The sequence below is a fragment of the Suricata suricatta genome, chromosome X (assembly GCF_006229205.1).
Source record: "Suricata suricatta isolate VVHF042 chromosome X, meerkat_22Aug2017_6uvM2_HiC, whole genome shotgun sequence".
Taxonomy (NCBI): domain Eukaryota; kingdom Metazoa; phylum Chordata; class Mammalia; order Carnivora; family Herpestidae; genus Suricata; species Suricata suricatta.
In genome coordinates this window covers 109,798,020-109,801,648 of record NC_043717.1, presented here as the reverse complement: position 1 = coordinate 109,801,648, position 3,629 = coordinate 109,798,020, and the positions used below count along the sequence as shown (strand labels likewise).

At 65.0% G+C, this 3,629-nt stretch overlaps 1 protein-coding gene across 1 annotated transcript in view; it reads right to left on the bottom strand.

Annotated features, from left to right (window-relative positions):
* The window catches only part of DUSP9 (dual specificity phosphatase 9), an 8,256-nt gene that overhangs the window by 2,570 nt on the left and 2,057 nt on the right, over positions 1–3,629 (bottom strand). Inside the window, 2 exon segments of the mRNA XM_029931020.1 lie at position 1; positions 4–150. The exon segment at position 1 is cut by the window's left edge and continues 179 nt beyond it. Coding sequence (XP_029786880.1) covers position 1; positions 4–115 — 113 coding nt within the window. The 5' untranslated portion in view covers positions 116–150.

Here is a 3,629-nt window from a genome sequence, read left to right as displayed (position 1 = left end):
CGATGCGCGCCGACTCGTACAGCTCGCGGCTTCGGCAGTCCAGGAGCAGCAGCCGAGGCCGCGGGGGCGACAGCTCCCGGCGCAGCCACAGGCACGAGCGGCCCAGACCCTCCATGGGCTCGCGGCTCCCGGCCCGTCCGACCGCCGGCGCTGCGGACAGAGGGAAGGCGCGCGCGTGAGCTCCCGTCCCCCGCGCCCGGCCGCCAAGGGGCCGAGACGGGGAGCCGACCCCGTGTCCTCTAGGCGGGCGCCGAGAGCCCCGCAGGGACGCCCCGCCGCCGCCCGTCGCTCCTCTCGCGCCCCCTTGCCAAGGGGAGGAGGCGCGGAAAGGCGCCTCGAGCCCGCGGAGGCAAACGCCCGGCGCGGCCGCCCGCTCCTGGAAGGGAAGCGGGGGGACGTCCTCCATGAGAGGGAGGCCTGGTGTCTGATGGGCCCTCTGAGCGCCGCGGGTCCTTTCCCGGACCCGTCTGGGCAGCCCGAGGCTCCGGCCGCCACCGCCCCCCACCCCGAGCGCACCCCCTTCGCGCGGCTCTCGCTGGCCTGCCTGCAATCACTCCCCAAGTTCAAGCTTCCGACTTTGGGGGTGTGTGCGCCGTGAGAGGCGGGCCCGGGGAGTAGAGGTGGCGCCGAAGTGATGGGCCTCGGCTGGCCTCCTCGGAGTTGCCCCGGCCCTGGTGGCGCCCGGGAGGAGGAAACGGGAGGCAAGAGACCTGGATCGGGCGGCGGGCTGCCGCGGGCAGACGTCCGAGCCGAGGCCAGCGCGAGACGCGGCGCGCCGTCCCCCGGTAGGGCGTCCCGGGCCGGGCCTCCGGGGAGGAGGGCGGGTGGCGAAGCAGGCGCGCACGTGGAGGCTGAGTCCCGCGCAGCTCTCCAGCCGGCAGCTTCCTGGCAGCGGGACCCTGCTTCCACCTAGGAAGCCGCTGCCTTTGGACGTGGAGTTGCCGTTTGGAGGGGCGGGGCAGCGGGGGCGGGCTCAGGGGGGCCGGCGAGCCAACGGGTGCCAGCGAAGCAGGCGGGTGGGCCCCCAAGTGGCGCGCTGAGCGGGGGCTCCCACGGAAGCGGGCCGGGCCGGGGGCAGAGGCCAAGGGCAGGTCAGGGGGGCCCAGCAGGTGACCAGCCTCGGTTCTACTGCCCAGCGCCAGTCGGCAGCTGGAGGCAGGGGGAGGGGGAGGGATAAGAGCTCAGGGCCCCTGCCCCAGAAGCCGCTGCCCAGCCCCACTCACTCGTTGCCCCCGGACCATCATGTCCTCTGACTGAACCTTATAGTGCCCCCATCCATATAATGGGCTCATCACAGCCACCACCTGGGGCTACTGTGGGATGCCACTGAGATCATGGAGGGGAGGAGGAAGCAAGACCAGAAACCCACTGCTGTCTTCTGGCCCAACTCTGCCCAAGGGCTAGGAGGGCAGATGACAGTTTCTGAGTCCCCCCCCCCCCCAATGGTTTCCCTCACACATGGCCCTAGGCACCCAGAGCGCTGGGCCCCCAGTCCTAAACTGACGTGCTCTGCTCTTAACCCTGTTGCTGTCCCAGGAGTCATCCCTGGCATCTCTGTCTGCCTCCTCCCTGGTCAAGAGCCTGTAGTTTCTACTTAAAGTCATCTCAACACCTGTACTCTGCCCTCTGCTCCTTGCAATGAGGACTTGCGCTGGCCAGTTCTTGACCAGGTCCCGTCACAGCCTCGGAAGCTTTCTCCCTGCCTCCAGGGAGGCCCGTCTGCGTCCACTACCCTCCGCTCTGCCCTGCACCACATCACTTGTTCATAAAGGCTGGGGGCCTCCATACCTTCCGTGGACCCAGGATGATGAAAAAGGCAGGACACACAGGGTCCCTGCTGTCACGGCACTCCCAACTTAGCCGCACAGGTCAGTCACAGAGAGGGAGACTGAACAAGATAACGCGGGGTGTGATAAGTGTCCCTTCCCTGCTTAAAACCCATCGACAGCAAACAGCAGAGTTGAAGGAACATGTACAGCGATAAGATAAAGCTCATACAAATTAATCAAAAGGTTAAGACTCCGATAAACGGGCAAGGACCGAGAAAAGACCGCATGAGGGAAGAAGCGCAACTGGGTAGTAAAAAAAAAACCAAGGTGACAGTAGAAAACAAGCTAACACTTCCCACCTAGCACATTGGTAAAATGTTCTCAAAATGAGTACACCCAGCGCTGCCAAAGGTGCCGTGAAATCAGCCTGCTGCTCCCTTGCTGGTTGCTGGAGGATTCTCCGTGTGGCCCTTCTGGAAAGCAGTTTGGTAGTACGCATCCGGAGCTAGGGAGAAATCCACACACTGTGGCCACTTCTGGGACTCTGTCCCGAGGAACTAAGTAAAAGAAGGCAGAGCTGTGCCCACAGGATGGGCACCACAAGAGTGCAAGTAAGGCTGGCGGGACGTAAAACCCGCGGAAGGCTGCCGCTTAGGATAATTAAGTTCAGGGCCACTGACGAAGACTCCGTTCTTCATCACAGGAAGACAGGAAACCCAGGGAGTAAGGCTAGGGAGAGGACAGGTTGGAGGCGGCCAGGCCCTGAAGGGGCCTCCAGTGCCCCCCTCCGTCCCTCCCTCCCAGCCCCAGAGGGCTGCCCGCCTGGGACTCCTCTCTGGCTATACAGCCCACCTTCGACCTGGCCTCTGGGATGAATGAATCCTGGTGCCCGCCTGTGGGGATCCAGGGGCCTGAGGGAGCTGGGCTGTGCCTTCCCGCTCCCCAGCCCAGGCCTCCCTCCTCCGTAGCCTGTTCAGATTCTGCTCCTTTTCCAGACCTTTCCCCTGCCAAGGCACCCTCCTCTGAGTGGCCTTCCGTAGCCTTCTTTGTCTGTGCCCCAGGTCCCTGACGCTCTAATGCCAGGGAGCTGCAGATTCGGAGGCTGTGGCCAGAGCAGGGACCCACGCACATTCCCCCTCAACTCGAGTGTGCTCCAGGGCACAGGCTCTGTCTTCTGTCCCGTCCTGTCCTTTCCCTCACATCCTAGCTCCCAGAGGCAGAGGTGGGCTGCCACCGGGACATGGGCCTCAAGCCACTGCAGCTGGGGGAGGGACTCTGGGGGAGGCCAGGTTGAAACCACCAAGACCTTCTGCAGTGTGCCCGCTGGAGTGCCTGGCTTGGCGGAGCTGTGGGCAGTGGCAATGCCTGACCTGGAGGCGGAGTGGGCCAGGCGGCCAGCCACCCTATCGTGGGGAGTCAGTGTGGCTGGAGAGAGAGTTGTCGACCCCTTGGGAGGTCGGAGCTCCTGAGGTGCCCAGGCATGTTTTCTGCAAAGGGATCCCTGAAGGCGGTGAGGGGAGCCTGGCTGGGAAGAGGAGGTGGGGGCGGCCTGGGGGGTGGGAGGCAACTTCAGCACTGGTGGTGGGAGAGGAAGCTTGGCTCCAAAAAGCTCTCCCGGAGGAGGGCTGTGCCCGAGCCTGGGGCTCCCAGCGCCGAAACAGTGGCTCCGCGACGCCTCGCTCCGGACCGCTGCTGGCAAGCCCGCCAACCGGGAGAAAAGGATCAGGAGGAGGGGCCGTGTTCAATCTCGAAAGTGAGTACTCGGTGCCCGGCGCCAGCAGCGCCCGCTGCGCCAGCAGCAGGACAAACTGGAACCTGTTGCCACCTCCGCACTGCGGGGTTGAGCACAGCCAAGCCCCC